Raw genomic sequence first — 21,711 nt, forward strand, 5'->3', positions numbered from 1 at the left:
ATGGAGATGTTCCGGGAGGAGTTTGTAATGGCGCTGCACCCTCTCCAAGGCCTTGAAGTCCTTCCTAAAGTGTGCTGCCCACAATTGGACACAATACTCTAGCTGAGATCTAACTGGTGATTTATGAGGGTTTACGATAACTTCCTTGCTTTTGTACTCTGTGCCTTTATTGATAAAGCCAAGTTTCTTGTATTTTTTTTAACAGCTATATCAACTTGTCCTGCCACCTTCAAAGATTTTTGTATGTGAACCCCCAGGCCTCTCTGTTCCTGCCCCCCCCTCACCTTGAAAATTGTACCAGTTAGATTATATTGCCTCTCCTTTTTCCTTCCGAAATGCATCACTTCACACTTCACTGCATTAAATTTCACCTGCCATGTGTCTGCCCATTTCACCCGTGTGTCTACGTCCTCCTGCAGTCTGTTACTATCCTCCACATTATTTATTACATTTCCAAGTTTCGTGTCGTCCGCAAACTTTGAAATTATACCCTCTATGCCCAAGTCCAGGTCATTGATATATATCACAAACAGCAGTGGTCCTAATACCGACCTCTGGAGGAACACCACTGTATACTTCCCTCCAGTCTGAAAAGCAACCGTTCACCACTACTCCATGCTGTCTGTGTCTCAGCCAATTTCGTATCCACAGCCACAGTCCATATACACATCAACTACACTACCCTCATCAACCCTCTCCGTTATTTCATCGAATAATTCAATCAAGTTAGTCAGACACGATTTACCTTTAACAAATCCGTGTCGGCTGTTATTTATTAACCCATGTTCTCCCAAGTGACAATTAATTTTGTCTCAGATTATTGTCTCTAAAAGTTTCCCCACCACCGACGTTAGGCTGACTGGCCTGTAATTGCCGGGTTTATCCCTCTCCCCTTTTTTGAACAGGGGTGTAACATTTGCAATCCTCCAGTCCTCTGGCACCACTCCCATATCTAAGGAGGATTGGAAGATTGTGGCCAGAGCCTCTGCTATTTCCCTCAGCAATCAAGGAGCATCCCATCCAGACCAGGTGACTTTTATACTTCAGTGTTGCCAACCTTTTGAGTACCTCCTCTTTATCTATTTTTATCCTATCCAATTTCTCTACTACCTCCTCCTTTACTGTGACATTGGCAGCATCTTCTTGTTTGGTGAAGACAGAACCAAAGTACTCATTTAGTACCTCAGCCATGCCCTCTGCAGCCACAAGAAGATCTCCTGTTTTGCCCACCCTTCCTTTGACTATCCTTTTACTATTTATAAGTTTATAAAAGACTTTTGGGTCCCCTTTTATGTTACCCACTAATCTTTTTTCACACTCTTTGTCCCTCATTTCTTTTCTCAGTTCTCCTCTGCACTTTCTGTATTCAATTTGGTTCTCTACTGTATTATAAGTCTCACATTTATCATAAGCCTCCTTTTTCTGTTTCATTTTAACCCCTATTTCTTTATTCATCCAATGTGCTCTAGCTTTGGATGCCCTTCCTTTCCCCCTCATAGAAATGTGTCTAGTCTGTCCCCGAACTATCTCCTTTTCGAAGGCTCCCCATTGCTCATTTACTGTTTTGCCTGCCGACCTTTGTTTCCAATCCACCTGGGCCAGATCCCTTTTCAACTCCCTGAAATTAGCTCGCTTCCAGTTAAGTATTTTCACCTTTGATTGTTCCTTATCATTTTCCATAACTATTCTAAACCTAATGATATTGTGATCACTGTTTCCTAAATGTTCACCCTTTGAAACTTGCCCCACTTCTTTCCCCAGAACTAGATCCAGTACTGTTTCCTTCCTCACTGGGCTGGAAACATACTGATCAAGAAAGTTCTTCTGTAGACATTTCAGGAATTCCTCCCCTTCTTTGCTCTTTACACTTTTTTTCCCGGTCTATCTGAAGTGTTCAATGCAAAATCTTTTGATGTATCAAATATGTAGAAAGACCTCATTATAGTTCTCCTGGTTATGACAGAAGCCAATCCCCATTCAATAAATTTTCTGTTTAGTGGCTTCATTGTAAAAGTTTTCATTTTCTTACCTCTTGGTTTGTCTGCACAAGCTGCTGACATCTGGCATTGTCTCTGGAGTCACTAAGTGGCAGCATGACTATACACGCCTCAGCAACAGAGATTCGACTAGCTTCTTCAACACGTGCTGTATACTGGGCAAAGACACTGCATGAAACTCTAGTGTTAATACATCTTTTCAAAAATCTGTTTAATTTCATATTTTATGATCAGCAAAGAAAGTTTGAAGTGAAATGTAACAACTGCACTCTGGTCCCTCTGTTTTCTTCATCCAAATACATTTTCAGAATTCAGATTCCCCAGTGAATTATTTTTTTCCTATAATTTAGTTGCAGATGTGTTGTCTGTGATTTTCATTTCCTTACCAGTGTATGCATTTGATATATTTCCATCTGTCTCTCAATTGTTTGATTCCTTAGAGAATTCCTCCCCAAAGTCTGCCTCTTCTACAAGTTCTGAGAATGCTCTCTGTTACTGTGCTTTGAAGATTCTTTGTAGAGCAGACCCTGAGGAGAACATGATGATTCATTGTTAAAAGCTGATTGCGGGAGACTTGTTTATTCTTCATTGTCGCTGTGCCTCTGTGGCAATTGTCATGGACTTTCCCACAACCCCACAGGATGGCAGGACTTCAGCTTGCAATCTCAGCAAAGAGCAAAGGTGAATGGCCTCACCCTGGGTGACAGAAGGGTAAACCAGACTTCCTCTTTCTTCCTTTGCTGTGAAGCTGTAGCTCCCAGCAGCTTGTTGAACGATTTTGGCTCAGATGGTAGTACACTCTTTGGTTAAAATGGTTTTGAGTTCGAATGCCAGAACAGGATTTGAGCACAATATAGGCTGACATTGCAGTGAACTACTGAGGGGAAGTTGTTGTCATTGGGGTCCTTCAGCTGAGATGTGAAACAGAGGTTCTGGAATCTTGTTCCAATCGTTCATGTGGACATGAAAGATCGCATGGCATCATTCACAGAGGAGCACGGAATTCTCCTGGTGTCCTAGCCAATGTACTCAGCAATACCATCTATTTTATATTTAAAAAAAACACCTATTAATCATTCATCTCATCACTGTTTATGGAAATTGCTGGCACAGGACGGCTACTGGCCACCATTATTGGCCACAGAACAGTTGTGCAATTCAAAAAGTAATCTTTTGTGTGAAACATTGAGACATTTTGTCATGTGATGATATTATAAATCATGTACCTGAAAGTATTGGCAGAGGCTCAGAGTAGATTAGCCACCAGCTTTCTCATGGCTCGGAGAGGCAATGAACGATTGGAAAAGACTTTCTTCAATGAGTGAGTTGTTGCATCAGATGGTCAACACAGGAAGCACATTTTTAAAGCAGTTTGTGTCAATTAATATTTGTGAGAAATGTGAATTGTAGTGCAGTGGGTGGATATGCTTCACCTCTCTCTGAGGAAAGGTGCTTGAAAAGAAATTGTGTTTTTTTTTATTTCATTTCTTTCACTTTTCCAGATTTTTATGGTTAACAGGTGATACTGTAGCTGCTCTGAGAATTCCAATTGTTTAAAATCTTACTGTTTGTCCCACTTCCCAACAGGTAAAACTGACACATGAAGTACAGATCTGGTGGAACTCGGGCAAAATCCAGGAGATTGGCCAGGCAGAAGCATAAATGCAACCCAGCAGGCTGAAGAAACTCACTGTGCTGGAACCTGGCAAGATCAAAATGGGCAAAGGTGGCAACCTGGTTAGTAAATGGCATTCTGTGTTAAATAGAATAAAGCTAACACTGCCCTGTGCTAATATTTAAGCAAACCTGCCTATTGAAATAAATGGAGTCACAACTTTGGAGTGGAGTGGCCCTGGGAGTCCTCAACATTGACTCCGGACCCCATGAAATTTCATGGCATCACATCAAACATCGGCAAGGAAACCTCCTGCTGATTACCACCTACCGTCCTCCCTCAGCTGATGAATCAGTCCTCCTCCATGTTGAGCACCACTTGGAGGAAGCACTGAGGGTAGCAAAGGCACAAAATGTACTCTGGGTGGGGGACTTCAATGTCTATCACCAAGAGTGGCTCGGTAGCACCACTACTGACCGAGCTGGCCGAGTCCTGATGGACATAGCGGCCAGACTGGGCCTGCGGCAGGTGGTGAGTGAACCAACACGAGGGAGAAAACTATTTGGCCTCATCCTCACCAATCTATCTGTCGCAGATGCATCTGTCCATGACAGTATTGGTAGGAGTGACCACTGCACAGTCCTCGCGGAGACAAAGTCCCGTCTTCGCACTGAGGACACCATCCAACGTGTTGTGTGGCACTGCCACCGTGCTAAATGGGATAGATTCAGAACAGATCTAGCAGCTCAAAACTGGGCATCCATGAGGCGCTGTGGGCCATCAGCAGCAGCAGAATTGTATTCCAGCACAATCTGTAACCTCATGGCCCGGCATATTCCTCACTCTACCATTACCAACAAGCCAGGGGATCAACCCTGGTTCAATGAGGAGTGTAGAAGAGCATGCCAGGAGCAGCACCAGGCGTACATAAAAATGAGGTGCCAAACTGGTGAAGCTACAACTCGGGACTACATGCATGCTAAACAGCGGAAGCAACATGCTATAGACAGAGCTAAGCGATTCCACAACCAACGGATCAGATCAAAATTCTGCAGTCCTGCCACATCCAGTCGTGAATGGTGGTGGACAATTAAACAAGTAATGGAAGGAGGAGGCTCTGCAAACATCCCCATCCTCAATGATGGCGGAGTCCAGCACGTGAGTGCAAAAGACAAGACTGAAGCGTTTGCAACCATCTTCAGCCAGAAGTGCCAAGTGGATGATCCATCTCGGCCTCCTCCCGATATCCCCACCATCACAGAAGCCAGTCTTCAGCCAATTCGATTCACTCCATATGATATCAAGAAACGGCTGAGTGCACTGGATACAGCAAAGGCTATGGGCCCCGACAACATCCCGGCTGGAGTGCTGAAGACTTGTGTTCCAGAACTAGCTGCGCCTCTAGCCAAACAGTTCTAGTACAGCTACAACATTGGCATCTACCCGACAATGTGGAAAATTGCCCAGGTATGTCCTGTCCACAAAAAACAGGACAAATCCAATCCGGCTAATTACCGCCCCATCAGTCTACTCTCAATCATCAGCAAAGTGATGGAAGGTGTCATCGACAGTGCTATCAAGCGGCACTTACTCACCAATAACCTGCTCACCAATGCTCAGTTTGGGTTCCGCCAGGACCACTCGGCTCCAGACGTCATTACAGCCTTGGTCCAAACATGGACAAAAGAGCTGAATTCCAGAGGTGAGGTGAGAGTGTCTGCCCTTGACATCAAGGCAGCATTTGACCGAGTGTGGCACCAAAGAGCCCTACTAAAATTTAAGTCAATGGGAATCAGGGGGAAAACTCTCCAGTGGCTGGAGTCATACCTAGCACAAAGGAAGATGGTAGTGGTTGTTGGAGGCCAATCATCTCAGCCCCAGTACATTCCTGCAGGAGTTCCTCAGGGCAGTGTCCTAGGCCTAACCATCTTCAGCTGCTTCATCAATGACCTTCCCTCTGTCATAAGGTCAGAAATGGGGATGTTCACTGATGATTGCAGAGTGTTCAGTTCCATTCGCAACCCCTCAAATAATGAAGCAGTCCGAGCCCGCATGCAGCAAGACCTGGACAACATCCAGGCTTGGGCTGATAAGTGGCAAGTAACATTTGCGCCAGACAAGTGCCAGGCATGATTATCTCCAACAAGAGAGAGTCTAACCATCTCCCCTTGACATTCAACGGCATTACCATCGCCGAATCCCCCACCATCAACATCCTGGGGGGTCACCATTGACCAGAAACTTAACTGGACCAGCCATATAAATACTGTGGCTACAAGAGCAGGTCAGAGGCTGGGTATTCTGCGGCGAGTGACTCACCTCCTGACTCCCCAAAGCCTTTCCATCATCTACAAGGCACAAGTCAGGAGTGTGATGGAATACTCTCCACTTGGCTGGATGAGTGCAGCTCCAACAACACTCAAGAAGCTCAACACCATCCAGGACAAAGCAGCCCGCTTGATTGGCACCCCATCCACCACCTTAAACATTCACTCCCTTCACCACCGGTGCACACTGTCTGCAGTGCGAACCATCCACAGGGCCTCTACCACCTAGAAGGACAAGGGCAGCAGGCACATGGGAACAACACCACCTGCACGTTCCCCTCCAAGTCACACACCATCCCGACTTGGAAATATATCGCCGTTCCTTCATCGTCGCTGGGTCAAAATCCTGGAACTCCTTTCCTAACAGCACTGTGGGAGAACCTTCACCACACGGACTGCAGCGGTTCAAGAAGGAGGCTCACCACCACCTTCTCAAGGGCAATTAGGGATGGGCAATAAATGCTGGCCTCGCCAGCGACGCCCACATCCCATGAACGAATTTTTAAAAATGGATTTACAGACATGGTGCAGGCAGCTTTGTACCAAGAAACCCAGGACAAGCTTTGTACCTTGGTGATGAAATTCTTGCTCCATATGCTGTTGTTCCAGCACCAGTACATAGCCCAGCCCAGTGAGGGTGGTGACCCTGGGCCCAGCCCGGTGAAGGAGGTGACCCTGGGCCCAGCCCGGTGAAGGTGGTGACCCTGGGCCCAGCCCGGTGAAGGTGGTGACCCTGGGCCCAGCCCGGTGAGGGTGGTGACCCTGGGCCCAGCCCGGTGAAGGTGGTGACCCTGGGCCCAGCCCGGTGAAGGTGGTGACCCTGGGCCCAGCCCGGTGAGGGTGGTGACCCTGGGCCCAGCCCGGTGAAGGTGGTGACCCTGGGCCCAGCCCGGTGAAGGTGGTGACCCTGGGCCCAGCCCGGTGAGGGTGGTGACCCTGGGCCCATCCCGGTGAGGGTGGTGACCCTGGGCCCAGCCCGGTGAGGGTGGTGACCCTGGGCCCAGCCCGGTGAGGGTGGTGACCCTGGGCCCAGCCCGGTGAAGGTGGTGACCCTGGGCCCAGCCCGGTGAAGGTGGTGACCCTGGGCCCAGCCCGGTGAGGGTGGTGACCCTGGGCCCAGCCCGGTGAAGGTGGTGACCCTGGGCCCAGCCCGGTGACCCTGGGCCCAGCCCGGTGAGGGTGGTGACCCTGGGCCCAGCCTGGTGACCCTGGGCCACCCATGTGGTTGCTTCACTGGCGTTGCTGTGGAGGCATAACATGATGTTGGGGGGAGGAAGGGAGAGTTCTCCTGTCTGAACTTATGCTTTTGTTGCACAGGGAAAATCTTCTCCCTGCGTGTTAATTTTGTGCTATAAGTTGCTGACCGTAAAATGGGAATGTAAATGTGTGATTGTGAGGATTTGATCTTGGTGAGAGAAACAACATTTAGACATTTTCTTCATAAAATTTTATTTTTTTCTTGGATTTTTTTCCTAATGTGCTGGGTTTTGCTAAAGTTCTACCCCTGTTTCTGCAATTGGGCTGTGTGACCCGGGCTGTGTGTGACCTGCTGGAACTGACAGACTACTGCTTTAGGTCGAGTTAGCTGGTTCCAGTTAGATGGACAGTATTGTATTGCGAATTTGGTGCTAGTTCATAATGTAATGGCAGCAACAGTCTGCGCCAGAATAGCCCTGTCCTTCTAGTTTTGCCATTACCCTCCCTAGTTCTCCAACCATTGGATGGACACTAATACTCCTGGACATCACACTAGGTGTGTAACAGTGGGACAGATTGACATCACTTTAATTCTCCCTCGGTGTGTTTATGTGGAGGGAATGGAAATATCACTCCTCTCCGCCAACCGCCACTACCTTGCTTTACTGACCAATTGCAAGCATGAGCTCAAATCCCAATATGGCCCAGAATACTGTTGGTCAGAATGAGACATCCTTTACCAAATATTGCAATTCTATGTAGATTTTCTAGGAAAGTTAAGTTGGATTGCTCTCATTACTTACCATCTTAGATAAGCAAGTTGCAGAATTTCCAACGAGAGTTCCTTTTTGGTGCAGTGCGGTGATACAATATCCATGAATTTATCTGTACCAGTTGTGCTGTTTTCTTTTAGTTTGTTTTGTCCCTCTTCCTTTAATAAGTTTGGACATGTATAATACTGACTTCTAATGGCTCTGAATTGCTTTCCCAGGTTTGTGGCAGTCAGCAGCTGATACATCCTTTGACCTATTGGCCCGGCTAGCCATCGTACACATGGTACATGAAGCCAGGTGCTGTATAATGTTTTCCCTATAAAATATTTTCTGCACAAACATTTTAAGCCTCAATTTCCCTCCTTGTGCTGCACACCTACCTTGGCCAAGAGGCTGGTCAGATGTCCCTCTCCGTAGCTCAAGTGTTTTTGTGAAGAGCACAGCCTCTGTCTACTTATCTTCCATTTCAAAATTCTGAGCAAATTGGCACAGGGTAAATAAGATCAGAGAGATGAATACGTGGCTCAAGGATTGGTGTGGGAGAAGTGGGTTTTGATTCGTGGGACACTGGTACCAGTACTGGGGAAAGAGAGAGCTGTTCCACTGGGACGGATTACGCCTGAACCATGCTGGGACCAGAGTTCTAGTGAATCGAATAACTAGGGAGGTAGATGGGGCTTTAAACTAAATAAGGTGGGGTGGGGGGGGTCCCGGTGGAGAGAAATCTGGAATGCTAAAGAGAGCATACAAACAAAAGAGTGCACTAACAAATAGGGTCCGGGTAAGAAAAAATGGTAATAAGACAAATAAGGCCATAGTACAAAAAATGTTAACATGTCTAAAAATGTTAAAAAGACAGATCTAAAGGCACTGTATCTGAATGCACGAAGCATTCGTAATAAGGTAGACAAATTAACAGCGCAAATAGATGTAAATGGATATGATATAATTCTGATTATGGAAACATGGCTGCAGGGTGACCAAGGCTGGGAGATGAATATCCGAGGGTATTTGATATTTAGGAAGGACAGGCAAAAACGAAAAGGAGGTGGGGTGATGTTGTTAGTAAAGGATGAAATCAGAGCAATAGTGAGAAAGGATATTGGCTCAGAAAATCAAGATGTAGAATCAGTCTGGGTGGAGTTAAGAAACACCAAGGGGCAGAAAACACTGGTGGGAGTTGTCTATAGATCTCCAAACAGTAGTGGTAATGTAAGGGACGGCATCAAACAGGAAATTAGAGATGCATGTAACCAGGGCACTACAGTAATCACGGGTGACTTTAATCGACATATAGATTGGCCAAACCAAATTAGCAATAATACTGTGGAGGATGAATTCCTGGAGTGTGTACGAGATGGATTTTTAGACCAGTACGTTGAGGAGCCAACCAGGGAACAGGCTATCCTAGATTGGGTAATTTTTTATTATTCGTTCATGGGATGTGGGCGTCGCTGGCGAGGCCAGCATTTATTGCCCATCCCTAATTGCCCTTGAGAAGGTGGTGGTGAGCCACCTTCTGGAACCGCTGCAGTCCGTGTGGTGAAGGTTCTCCCACAGTGCTGTTAGGAAGGGAGTTCCAGGATTTTGACCCAGCGACGATGAAGAAACGGCGATATATTTCCAAGTCGGGATGGTGTGTGACTTGGAGGGGAACGTGCAGGTGGTGTTGTTCCCATGTGCCTGCTGCCCTTGTCCTTCTAGGTGGTAGAGGTCGCGGGTTTGGGAGGTGCTGTCGTAGAAGCCTTGGTGAGTTGCTGCAGTGCATCCTGTGGATGGTACACACTGCAGCCATGGTGCGCCGGTGGTGAAGGGAGTGAATGCTTAGGGTGGTGGATGTGATGCCAATCAAGCGGGCTGCTTTGTCCTGGATGGTGTTGAGCTTCTTGAGTGTTGTTGGAGCTGCACTCATCCAAGCAAGTGGGGAGTATTCCATCACATACTGATTTGTGCCTTGTAGATGGTGGAAAGGCTTTGGGGAGTCAGGAGGTGAGTCACTCGCCACAGAATACCCAGCCTCTGACCTGCTCTTGTAGCCACAGTATTTATATGGCTGGTCCAGTTAAGTTTCTAGTCAATGGTGACCCCCAGGATGTTGATGGTGAGGGATTCGGCGATGGTAATGCCGTTGAATGTCAAGGGGAGATGGTTAGACTCTCTCTTGTTGGAGATGGTCTTGCCTGGCACTTGTCTGGCGCGAATGTTACTTGCCACTTATCAGCCCAAGCCTGGATGTTGTCCAGGCCTTGCTGCATGAGGGCTCGGACTGCTTCACTATTTGAGGGGTTGCGAATGGAACTGAACACTCTGCAATCATCAGTGAACATCCCAATTTCTGACCTTATGATAGAGGGAAGGTCATTGATGAAGCAGCTGAAGATGGTTGGGCCTAGGACACTGCCCTGAGGAACTCCTGTAGCAAAGTCCTGGGGCTGAGATGATTGGCCTCCAACAACCACTACCATCTTCCTTTGTGCCAGGTATGACTCCAGCCACTGGAAAGTTTTCCCCCTGATTCCCATTGACTTCAATTTTACTAGGGCTCCTTGGTGCCAAACTCGGTCAAATGCTGCCTTGATGTCAAGGGCAGTCACTCTCACCTCACCTCTGGAATTCAGCTCTTTTATCCATGTTGGACCAAGGCTGTAATGACGTCTGGAGCCGAGTGGTCCTGGCGGAACCCAAACTGAGCATCGGTAAGCAGGTTATTGGTGAGTAAGTGCCGCTTGATAGCACTGTCGACGACACCTTCCATCACTTTGCTGATGATTGAGAGTAGACTGATGGGGCGGTAATTGGCCGGATTGGATTTGTCCTGCTTTTTGTGGACAGGACATACCTGGGCAACTTTCCACATTGTCGGGTAGATGCCAGTGTTGTAGCTGTACTGGAACAGCTTGGCTAGAGGCGCAGCTCGTTCTGGAACACAAGTCTTCAGCACTCCAGCCGGGATGTTGTCGGGGCCCATAGCCTTTGCTGTATCCAGTGCACTCAGCCGTTTCTTGACATCACGCGGAGTGAATCGAATTGGCTGAAGATTGGCTTCTGTGATGGTGGGGATATTATTAAACTAGAAAGAGTGCAGAAAAGATTTACTCGGATGCTACCGGGACTTGATGGTTTGACTTACAGGGAGAGGTTAGACAGACTGGGACTTTTTTCCCTGGAGAGTAGGAGGTTTAGGGGTGATCTTATAGAAGTCTATAAAATAATGAGGGGCATAGATAAGGTCGATAGTCAAAATCTTTTCCCAAAGGTAGGGGAGTCTATAACGAGGGGGCACAGATTTAAGGTGAGAGGGGAGAGATACAAAAGGGTCCAGAGGGGCAATTTTTTCACTCAAAGGGTGGTGAGTGTCTGGAACGAGCTGCCAGAGGCAGTAGTAGAGGCGGGTACAATTTTGTCTTTTAAAAAGCATTTGGACAGTTTCATGGGTAAGATGGGTATAGAGGGATATGGGCCAAGTGCAGGCAATTGGGACTAGCTTAGTGGTATAAACTGGGCGACATGGACATGTTGGGCCGAAGGGCCTGTTTCCATGTTGTAACTTCTATGATTCTATGATTCTATGATATCGGGAGGAGGCCGAGATGGATCATCCACTTGGCACTTCTGGCTGAAGATGATTGCAAACGCTTCAGCCTTGTCGTTTGCACTCACGTGCTGGACTCTGCCATCATTGAAGATGGGGATGTTTACAGAGCCTCCTCCTCCCATTACTTGTTTAATTGTCCACCACCATTCACGACTGGATGTGGCAGGACTGCAGAGCTTTGATCGGATACGTTTGTTGTGGAATCGCTTAGCTCTGTCTATAGCTTGTTGCTTCTGCTGTTTTGCATGCATGTAGTCCCGAGTTGTAGCTTCACCAGGTTGGCACCTCATTTTTATGTACGCCTGGTGCTGCTCCTGGCATGCTCTTCTACACTCTTCATTGAACCAGGGTTGATCCCCTGGCTTGTTGATAATGGTAGAGTGAGGAATATGCCGGGCCATGAGGTTACAGATTGTGCTGGAATACAATTCTGCTGCTGCTGATGGCCCACAGTGCCTCATGGATGCCCAGTTTTGAGCTGCTCGATCTGTTCTGAATCTATCCCATTTAGCACGGTGGTAGTGCCACACAACACGTTGGATGGTGTCCTCAGTGCCAAGACGGGACTCCACGAGGACTGTGCGGTGGTCACTCCTACCAATACTGTCATGGACAGATGCATTTGCGACAGGTAGATTGGTGAGGACGAGGTCAAGTAAGTTTATCCTTTGTGTTGGTTCACTCACCACCTGCCGCAGGCCCAGTCTGGCAGCTATGTCCTTCAGGACTCGGCCAGCTCGGTCAGTAGTGGTGCTACCGAGCCACTCTTGGTGATGGACATTGAAGTCCCCCACCCAGAGTACATTTTGTGCCCTTGCTACCCTCAGTGCTTCCTCCAAGTGGTGCTCAACATGGAGGAGGACTGATTCATCAGCTGAGGGAGGACGGTAGGTGGTAATCAGCAGGAGGTTTCCTTGCCCATGTTTGACCTGATGCCATGAGATTTCAGGGGGTATTGTGCACTGAGAAGGGGTTAATTAATAATCCTGTTGTGCAGGGTCGTTTAGGGAAGAGTGACCATAACATGAAAGAATTCTTTATTAAGATGGAAAGTGAAGTAGTCCAATCCAAAACTAGGGCCCTAAATCTAAACAAAAGATACCACGAAGGTATGAGGAGTGAGTTGGCTGTGATAGATTGGGGAGCTTCATTAAAAGGCATGACGGTGGATAGGCAATGGCTAACGTTTAAGGAACAAATGCATGAATTGCAACAATTATACATTCCTTTCTGGCGCATAAACACAAAAGAAAAAGCGATCCAACCACGGCTAACACAAGAAATTAAGGATAGTATTAGATCCAAAGAGGAGTCATATAAAGTTGACAGAAAAAGTAGCAAGCCTGAGGTTTGGGAGCAGTTTAGAATTCTCAAAAAAGGACCAAGAGATTGATTAAGAGGGGAAAAATAGAGTATGAGAGTAAACTAGCAGGGAACATAAAAGTGGACTGTAAAAGCTTCTACAAGTGTGTAAAAAGAAAAAGATTAGTAAAGACAAATGTAGGTCCCTTACAGTCAGAAACGGGGAACAAGAAAATGGCAGAGCAATTAAACAAATACTTTGGTTCTGTCTTCATGGAAGAGAACACAAATAACTTCCCGGAAATGCTAGGGAACCAAGGGACTAACGAGAAGGAGGAATTAAAGGAAATTAGTATTAGTAAAAAAAGTGCTGGAGAAATTAATGGGAATGAAAGCTGATAAATCCCCAGGGCCTGATAATCTGCATCCCAGAGTACTAAAAGAGGTAGCCATGGAAATAGAGGATGTATTAGTTGTCATCTTCCAAAATTCTAGATTATGGAACAGTTCCTGCAGATTGGAGGGTGGCAAATGTAACCCCACTATTTAAAAAAGGAGGGAGAGAAAACAGGGAATTACAGACCAGTTAGCCTAACATCAGTAGTAAGGAAAATACTAGATCGATTATAAAGGATGTGATAACAGGACACTTAGGAACACAGGAACATAGGAACAGGAGTAGGCCATTCAGCCCCTCGTGCCTGCTCCGCCATTTGATAAGATCATGGCTGATCTGTGATCTAACTCCATATACCTGCCTTTGGCCCATATCCCTTAATACCTTTGGTTGCCAAAAAGCTATCTATCTCACATTTAAATTTAGCAATTGAGCTAGTATCAATTGCCGTTTGCGGAAGAGAGTTCCAAACTTCTACCACCCTTTGTGTGTAGAAATGTTTTCTAATCTCGTTCCTGAAAGGTCTGGCTCTAATTTTTAGACTGTGCCCCCTACTCCTAGAATCCCGAACCAGCGGAAATAGTTTCTCTCTATCCACCCTATCTGTTCCCCTTAATATCTTATAAACTTCGATCAGATCACCCCTTAACCTTCGAAACTCCAGAGAATACAACCCCAATTTGTGTAATCTCTCCTCGTAACTTAACCCTTGAAGTCCGGGTATCATTCTAGTAAACCTACGCTGCACTCCCTCCAAGGCCAATATGTCCTTCCCAAGTTGCGGTGCCCAGAACTGCTCACAGTACTCCAGGTGCGGTCTAACCAGGGTTTTGTATAGCTGCAGCATAACTTCTGCCCCCTTGTACTCCAGTCCTCTAGATATAAAGGCCAGCATTCCATTTGCCTTATTGATTATTTTCTGCACCTGTTCATGACACTTCAATGATCTATGTACCTGAACCCCTAAGTCCCTTTGGACATCCACTGTTTTTAACTTTTTACCATTTAGAAAGTACCCTGTTCTATCCTTTTTTGATCCAAAGTGGATGACCTCACATTTGTCTACATTGAATTCCATTTGCCACAGTTTTGCCCATTCACCTAATCTATCAATATCGCTTTGTAATTTTATGTTTTCATCTACACTGCTTACAATGCCACCAATCTTTGTGTCATCGGCAAACTTAGATATGGGACTTTCTATGCCTTCATCTAAGTCGGACCTTATCAAATGCCTTCTGGAAGTCCATATAAATAACATCCATTGACATTCCCCTGTCCACTACTTTAGCCACCTCTTCAAAAAATTCAATCAGGTTTGTCAGGCACGACCTACCTTTCACAAATCCATGCTGGCTCTCTCTGATTAACTGCAAATTCTCGAGGTGTTCAGTCACCCTATCCTTAATTATAGACTCCAGCAATTTCCCCACAACAGATGTTAGGCTAACTGATCTATAATTCCCCGGTTTCCCTCTCTCTCCTTTCTTAAAAAGCGGAGTGACGTGCAATTTTCCAATCTAGAGGGACGGTTCCTGAATCTAGAGAACTTTGAAAGATTATAGTTAGGGCATCCGCAATGTGCTCACCTACTTCCTTTAAAACCCTGGGATGGAAACCATCTGGTCCTGGGGATTTGTCACTCTTTAGTGCTATTATTTTCTTCATTACTGTTGCTTTACTTATGTTAATTTTATCGAGTCCCTGTCCCTGATTCAATATAAGTTTTCTTGGGATTTCCGGCATGCTGTCCTCTTAGAAAATATCAATGGGATTAGACAAAGTCAACATGGATTTATGAAAGGTAAATGATGTTTGACAAACCTACTGGAGTTTTTTGAGGATGTAACGAGTGGAATAGATAAGGGAGAACCAGTGGATGTGGTTTATTTGGATTTTCAGAATGCCTTTGATAAAGTCCCACATAAGAGGTCATTGTGCAAAATTAAAGCACATGGGATTGGGGGGAATATACTGGCAAGGATTGAGAATTGGTTAACAGACAGGAAACAGAGAGTCGGAATAAACGGGTCTTTCGCGGGGTGGCAGGCGGTGACTAGTGGGGTACCGCAGGGATCAGTGCTTGGGCCCCAGCTATTCACAATATATATCAATGATTTGGATGAGGGAACCAAATGTAATATTTCCAAGTTTGCCGATGACACAAAACTAGGTGGGATCATGAGATGTGAGGAGGATGCAAAGAGGTTTCAAGGCAATTTAGACAAGTTGAGTGAGTGGGCAAATACATGGCAGATGCAGTTTAATGTGGATAAATGTGAAGTTATCCACTTTGGAAGGAAAAGCCGAAAGGCAGAATATCATTTAAATGGTGATAGATTGGGAAATGTTGATGTACAAAGGGACCCGTGTGTCCTTGTACACCAGTCACTGAAAGCAAACATGCAGGTGCAGCAAGCAGTTAGGAAGGCAAATGGAGAGTCTCTTTAAAGAAAAAAAAAAGGAAGGCAAATGGAACAGGTGCAGAAAATAATCAATAAGGCTAATGGAATGCTGGCCTTTATATCTAGAGGACTAGAATACAAGGGGGCAGAAGTTATGCTGCAGCTATACAAAACCTTGGTTGGACCGCACCTGGAGTACTGTGAGCAGTTCTGGGCACCGCACCTTCGGAAAGACATTTTGGCCTTGGAGGGAGTGCAGCGTAGGTTTACTAGAATGATACCCGGACTTCAAGGGTTAAGTTACGAGGAGAGATTACACAAATTGGGGTTGTATTCTCTGGAGATTTGAAGGTTAAGGGATGATCTGATTGAAGTTTATAAGATATTAAGGGGAACAGATAGGGTGGATAGAGAGAAACTATTTCCGCTGGTTCGGGATTCTAGGAGTAGGGGGCACAGTCTAAAAATTAGAGCCAGACCTTTCAGGAGTGAGATTAGAAAACATTTCTACACACAAAGGGTTGTAGAAGTTTGGAACTCTCTTCCGCAAATGGCAATTGATACCAGCTCAATTGCTAAATTTAAATGTGAGATAGATAGCTTTTTGGCAACCAAAGGTATTAAGGGATATGGGCCAAAGGCAGGTATATGGAGTTAGATCACAGATCAGCCATGATCTTATCAAATGGCGGAGCAGGCACGAGGGGCTGAATGGCCTACTCCTGTTCGTATGTATGTTGGCCTTCATTGCAAGAGTATTTGAGTACAGGAGCAGGATGTCTTACTGCAGTTATACAGGGCCTTGGTGAGACCACATCTGAAGTATTGTGTGCAGTTTTGGTCTCTACCTAAGAAAGGATATACTTGCCATAGAGGGAGTGCAGTGAAGGTTCACCAGACTGATTCCTGGGACGGCAGGACTGTCGTATGAGGAGAGATTGGGTTGACTCAGCCTGTATTCACTTGAGTTTAGAAGAATGAGAGAGGATCTCATTGAAACATATAAAATTCTGACAGGGCTAGACAGACTGGATGCTGGGAGGATGTTTCCCCTGGCTGGGGGGGGGTCCAGAACGAGGGGTCACAGTCTCAGGATACGGGGTAGGACATTTAGGACTGAGGTTAGGAAAAATTTCTTCACTCAGAGGGTGGTGAACCTGTGGAATTCTCTATCAGAAGGCTGTGGAGGCCAAGACATTTAATATATTTAAGAAGGAGCTAGATAGATTTCTAGACACAAAAGGCATCAAGGGATATGGTATTGAGATAGAGGATCAGCCATGATCATATTGAATGGCGGAGCAGGTTCGAAGGGCCGAATGGTCTACTCCTGCTCCTATTTTCTATGTTTCACCCCACCCCCCTAACACACCGGCCCTTCTTTTATGGTCTATACCAATGGCCGATGAGATTCGGAATTCCAGATATGAACATGATTCTATGTTGGTTTATTCGATGTGCCACTGATTTGTCCCTTTGATAGATGCTGTACATAATGATTGGATGTAGGCATTCTGTGTGCTTCACTCTTCCTAATGTTAGCCATGCTCCATTTGGAGCATGGCTAACATTAGGAAGAGTGAAGCACACAGAAATGCCAAGACATGCCAGATCATCGACACAGATACCACCATCACACGAGAGGACACCACCCACCAGGTGCATGGTTCATACTCCTGTGACTCGGCCAACGTTGTCTACCTCATACGTTGCAGGAAAGGATGCCCCAGAGCATGGTACATTGGCAAGACCATGCAGACGCTGCGACAACGGATGAACGGACACCGCGCAACAATCGCCAAACAGGAGGGTTCCCTCCCAGTCGGGGAACACTTCAGCAGTCATGGACATTCATCCACCGACCTTCGGGTAAGCGTACTCCAAGGCGGCCTTCGAGACACACGACAATGCAAAATCGTCGAGCAGAAATTGATAGCCAAGTTCCGCACCCATGAGGATGGCCTCAACCGGGATCTTGGGTTCATGTCACGCTACACGTTACCCCACCAGCGAACAAATGTTATCTGTTTTTAATATAACGGGTCAGTTGCTGTCTTTTCTATGTTTCTACCTCTCTATCTCTTTTTTTTTTGATGTGGAGATCAATTTTAATATAACGGGTCAGTTGCTGTCTTTTCTATGTTTCTACCTCTCTATCTCTTTTTTTTTTGTTTGTTGTTTTTTTTTGGTGATTTGTATATTCTGAGACCTTGAAGGTAACACCTGTCTGTCTGCACACTGATTGCCTTGGCAACGGGCAGTTGAAAAAATTGTCTGTAATCACCAAGCATTGTTCTGTGAATTATAAATGCGATTTCATTTCGAGGATTTCATTTCGTTCACCTGAGGAAGGAGGAAGCCTCCGAAAGCTTGTGAATTTAAAATAAAATTGCTGGACTATAACTTGGTGTTGTAAAATTGTTTCCATTTATGATTAGCAAGGACTTACCAGTTGAGCTGATTTTATAAGAGGGAGGAGTGGGTAGCAGATATTACCAAGAATTCACATCCTTCCCAAGGGTCAGGTTTCAGACAGCTGATACAAGGGACATCTGACACACTCTGACAAACTTTAAGCAGCGAGTATGGGAGCTAAATTAAGATGCACAGCCGAAGCATCCTGGATTTAATCCTTTTATCAGTAGCCAGCTTAATTTACCCACAGTGTCTGGCTCAGTAACCAGCAGTTACTGTTTTTTAAAATTCAACTGATCTGGATAAACAAAAGTTTGTTAATGAGAATTCTATGTAACTTTTAATTGGTAGGACAAGGAATACTTGTTATATCTTTTATTGTATTTCAATGCAAAACACAAAAAAAAATGAAATCAATTTCAGATACACTATGTCCCTGTAGTTTCACATTGCCAATTGTTTTCAGATGTGTATTCTTAGCAATAAGACCAGTGACTCCCACAAATGCCTGGGCGTGGTGTTCAACATACAACAAACTTTATGTACCCTTGTACCCCAACTTATTCATCATTTTTTAAGAGTTTGATCCCTGGATGTTTGTATGGGTCTCTGTGGCCATCATTGTTCTTAAAACCAAATTCTTGTACATAACTTTTGGTTGTCTAAACAGAGGCTTAGACATACATCCTCAAACACTGGCACACTTTGCATCACAGGCCGACCAGATCTCTGTAAAAATCCTTGGTTATTTATCAGGATGAAATCACGCATGTGGCAACAAGCTTGCGATGGTTCACTTTCATCTGTGCAGAGGAACAAAAGGTACATGATTTTTTTTTGCATTACGCTCAGGAACCTGTCCCTCCCGTCTTCCTGAGTAAAGGGCCTGCGCAGCCTCCCCTTGTCCCCAATGACCGCAGTCTTTACCGAGGCTGCACTGAAGCTGCTCACTGTGCTTTTAGAACGCAATAACACCAGAACTTACACCACTTCACGTGCAAATTAACTTACCCAGGAAACTTGTATGCAATTCCCTCTGCTGGTGAAACGGTGCAACGAACATTGAGGTAATTCACAGCCAATACCTTTTTTTGATTTGTCATTTTTGTGTCTTCAGGATAAGCAAATTGCTCTCCCTGTTCCATGCTCATCACCTGCTGCATCTTTAACCTTGCTCTGTTGCTCCCCACCCCACCCCTCCCCTCCCCAAATCGGCCAGCCCTCTCCTTTAATCCCTTGTTCTGTGGACGGGCTGATGGATTTCCCACGACCACCCTCAAAAAGGCAAGCTGCCCTCCCGTTCAGAAAACACACATCACTAGTTCAATGCAAATGGGGCCAACGTGAAAATGGTTTGGGCCTCTCTGCCCTGCACACATGCGATTAGCGCTGAAGATCTAGTCGACCCCCTTTGTTACCAAATTCCCAAACTGTAATCTCTGCCATGGCTGTAAAACTGCTGCTTCCCTCAGAATTTACTAGGGAAAGAAATTTTGAAGTGTGCCGTAAGGAAATAATGTTCTCTCCATCACATACGGTGTTCCTCCACATTATCTGAGCAGTGTGTTAGAGGGCAGTGTGTGTGTGTGTGTGTCGGAACAGTGTGTTAGAGGGCTGTGTGTAGGTAACCGTGTGTTCTGTGATATAGCCATGTGGTGATTATTTTTATCTTGGGTGCGATGAATGGAGGCCAGAAAATTTCTATGGAATGTCACTGGTATAAACCTGATGGCAAGTCCAGTTTCTCAGTTTAGGAATGGAGGCGAAAGGAGAGAAAAAGAAATGTTAATACAAGACACCTGCAAAATTTTAAAATTATGTTTTCCTTCTCCAGGACAGTTTATCTGTGTTTCACAGTATTGTACGGACACATTTTAAGGGCTATTTGAAACCCCCTTTCAACATTGAAGGTACAAATATAGCAGGAATGAGTGAAGAGGTTGGTTTGTTTCTGCTTTTGCTCTTCCCTCCTGACCCTTTTTGTAAATTGTGCAGGTTTTTCAGTGTCTTCCAACAGGTCAAAGTTGGATCTTTTTAAATGCTTTATTGCATTTTTCCACATTAGCCCAAGATTATACACCTACCACTGATCGAGCAGGTGGTCGAATAATGGCCCACTCCTGAAACTTTTACAATGACTGCTTTGCTATCAATGACTATTCCTTGTAATTTCTGATTTCTCCTTCATTCTCTGCTCCAGCTAGCTGAACGACCCATACCCCACAGCCCCTGCCTGTTTGCTGTTTGGACTGTTTAGGCTTTCCCATCCATTTAATGATTGAGGGAAGCTAAGCTTGCATAGAAAAAGCCAGATAAGTTTTCCTTTTTTGATGCAGAGCACTGCACCCACTGGGATGCTTTGGATTCAAGTGTTCGAGAACCTGAGTTTGGGGGATGGGGGAAATCTATGAAGTGCTCAGGTCAGTGATGGAGAACTAGAAACTGGAAGAGAAAATGTGAGGATTACAGATTTAAACAAATCATGATTGAGACTCAGACACATGCACCTTAGTCATTAAAACCACTAAGCCCATCTCTGAACAGATTGATGGTACCACAGGCTCTAGCCCTGGCAAACCAATAAATTTCATTTGACTAATTATCACCAAACTTTGTTGGCCTGTGGCCTCTTGGGGTGGGGGTGGGTGGTGTTGAATGAAAATTCAAGCCATTTTCCAAAATAAAAGCTCATGTGGTGGAATTGGGTGGTGCAAAACCCATGTGAAGAATCTTTGAGTAAAGCGTAGGCATTAAAGAAGTAAAGTTAGTTACCCTGCTTTCCATAGTAAACACAGTCCAAAAGATTCAATTCCACGTGCTTTCCAACAAAAGCCAGGTAGTTTAGGAGCAGATCAGGATGGTCCCACTTCTCTCTTTTTCATTGTAGCTGGAATGGCCAATGTAATACCCATAATCAAAAAGGGACAAAGCTAACCCAGGTAATTACAGGCCAATTAGTGTAAAATCTATGGTAGGAATTATTTTGAAATCTTTAATTCGGGATAAAGTGAAAATAATTAGAAACAGCCAACACAAATTTCAGAAAAAGGAAGATCATGTTTGACAAACCTGTTGGGGTTCTCAGGAGGTGATGGATATGGTGGATGGGGAAAAGCAGATGATGTGTATGTTCACTTTGAAAAAGCCTTTCACAAGGTACCACATGGAGACTATTGGAGAAGATTAAGGGGAATGGAATTAGGGGGGGAAGAGTAGCAAATTGGATTAAAAACTATTTAAAAGGGAAGAAACAGAGCAGGAGCGAACGGTAGTTTCTCAGTGGGTGGAAGTAGGTAGCGCTGTCCCACCGGGTTCTGTTCTTTGACCACTTCTGTTCACTGTGTACATTAATAATTTGGATATAGGGCAAGAGGGAATGGTGTCCAAATTTCCAAACAATACAAAAACAGGAGGCATAGCAATTAATTGAGGACGGAAGGAAACTGCAAGGAGATATTGATAAGATGGTGGAATGGGCAAAAAAAGTAGCCAATAGAATTCAATGTCAGTAAATGTGATTGAAGCAGAGATCATGTCAACATTTAATAGGTTAGACAGGAGGTTAAAGGGATCTGGGATCTAAACAGGCTGGTGGGATTAAGATCCTGCTCCTGTGGAGGGTATACATCAACACAGATTGGTTGGGTCGAACGGCCTGTTTCCATGTTGAAATTTCTATAATTTTAGG

At 45.3% G+C, this 21,711-nt stretch overlaps 2 protein-coding genes across 2 annotated transcripts in view; one reads left to right on the forward strand and one right to left on the reverse strand.

Moving 5' to 3' along the window:
* On the forward strand, positions 1–21,210 carry si:ch73-314g15.3 (uncharacterized protein LOC368688 homolog). Its single transcript, XM_067971123.1, is given in 7 exon segments — positions 1–24; positions 3,585–3,738; positions 8,128–8,206; positions 18,694–18,765; positions 18,767–18,845; positions 19,858–19,962; positions 21,109–21,210. Coding segments are annotated over 7 exon segments (615 nt in total).
* The window catches only part of mtfmt (mitochondrial methionyl-tRNA formyltransferase), a 52,290-nt gene continuing 49,005 nt past the window's right edge, over positions 18,427–21,711 (reverse strand). Inside the window, exon 10 of the mRNA XM_067971194.1 lies at positions 18,427–18,826. The gene's annotated coding sequence lies outside the window, so the exon portion shown is untranslated. The remainder of the gene's footprint in view (positions 18,827–21,711) is intronic.

The sequence above is a fragment of the Heptranchias perlo genome, chromosome 34 (genome assembly GCF_035084215.1).
Source record: "Heptranchias perlo isolate sHepPer1 chromosome 34, sHepPer1.hap1, whole genome shotgun sequence".
Taxonomy (NCBI): domain Eukaryota; kingdom Metazoa; phylum Chordata; class Chondrichthyes; order Hexanchiformes; family Hexanchidae; genus Heptranchias; species Heptranchias perlo.